Source organism: Acyrthosiphon pisum, unplaced genomic scaffold, assembly GCF_005508785.2.
Source record: "Acyrthosiphon pisum isolate AL4f unplaced genomic scaffold, pea_aphid_22Mar2018_4r6ur Scaffold_9885;HRSCAF=10486, whole genome shotgun sequence".
NCBI classification, from domain to species: domain Eukaryota; kingdom Metazoa; phylum Arthropoda; class Insecta; order Hemiptera; family Aphididae; genus Acyrthosiphon; species Acyrthosiphon pisum.
The window spans coordinates 1-1,309 of NW_021780013.1; the positions used below are offsets into that span (position 1 = coordinate 1).

At 31.3% G+C, this 1,309-nt stretch overlaps 1 protein-coding gene across 1 annotated transcript; it reads left to right on the forward strand.

Moving 5' to 3' along the window:
- Window positions 1-45: 45 nt before the first annotated feature.
- On the forward strand, window positions 46-601 carry LOC100570085 (serine/threonine-protein kinase NIM1-like). Its single transcript, XM_029492761.1, has 2 exons — window positions 46-180; window positions 335-601. Exons 1-2 carry the CDS (start codon window positions 129-131, stop codon window positions 493-495), a joined length of 213 nt encoding a protein of 70 aa, XP_029348621.1. The 5' UTR covers window positions 46-128; the 3' UTR covers window positions 496-601.
- Window positions 602-1,309: the final 708 nt, after the last annotated feature.

Consider the following 1,309-nt stretch of genomic DNA (forward strand, 5'->3'; position numbering starts at 1 on the left):
ATAACGATAATAGGAGAAGGGCAGGATCGCGAACAGTGCGAATGTGTGTATTAGTGTATTACATATAATATTATGTTATTATTGAGTGTTTTGGTTTGTTTCAGAGAACACGCGATGACGTTACGACGATGACCTTGTGCGAGTCTTCCGAGGAGAAGGCGTCTCCAACAAAGTTAACAGGTAAGTCCACCGTCGCACAAATATGCCGTATACCAATAATAGGTACTTTAATATAATAATATATAAATGCCATAGCTACACATCATATACGTAGAACTCTATATATTATACACAAACGGCGTTTCGTTCAAAGTTTTCGTTGTACCGATTTTAGCTTACCGAAAGGCGATCGACAACTTGGACAACGACCGGAAATGGCAGACCGACACGGCCGTAGGAAAGAGGATCGGCCTGTACAAGCTAAGCGGAGAGTTGGGCAAAGGGAATTTTTCGCAAGTGAAAACTGGATACCACGAGTTGACCAAAGGTACCTAGGGCCGCGACCTTGACTGATTAAACGGATCAAATGAAACACTTTGACGATATTTATAAATGACACTAGAATCGATATTTTCAAAAATACAACATAAGTATATTGATACGACTTGTTTTTATTATTCTACGTAGGTATACCTAGGTAGTCCACAGACTTATTACCAATATAGTGTGCTTTTAGAGATAATGTAGTTATAATATTATGTCCAATGAGAAATTTGCGAATTGCATTTTGCAACGTTTGAATGCATTTGTTTTTCAGTACCACGTTTAGGTCATCGGTTTTTAACTACCCTTTTTTTTTTTTTTTTAATTAGCTCTAAGTATAAAACTGCAAAACATATCATTATATATTTTATAATATAATATTAGGTACTATATTTTTATATATCATGTTATACCGCGCTAATTTTGAAATATACCTACTACCAAGTAATACTTTAGTGATACCTACATCTACGACTTGAGCTTAATACTCCTTTTAAATATTATACATATATTGTTTATTTTGTATTATTGACGGAATATTAATAATATAAAATAATTATAAGGACGAAGTTAAGATGTAATTGTGCTACGGAAAAAAAATTAAATAACTAATAATTAGTTAGATAATATCAACCCATTAATTTCCTTCGAAGATTATGAATATAATTATAATATTATTTAATATATTTACTAACATTTATTAGAGTCATAAAAAAATAAATACTAAATATTTTTTATACTGTTAAGCAATCGTTTAATATTGATTGTCAGTCTGTATTAAAAAAAAACGTGCCCAATAGTATGCATACACAAATAAATCATAATA

Excerpts from the sequence above, each read along its gene's own strand:
- LOC100570085 (XM_029492761.1), top strand. The coding sequence starts at position 129 with ATGACCTTGTGCGAGTCTTCCGAGGAGAAGGCGTCTCCAACAAAGTTA. Across the intron at positions 181-334 it reads GTCTCCAACAAAGTTAACAG|CTTACCGAAAGGCGATCGAC; the intron begins GTAAGTCCACCG and ends TACCGATTTTAG.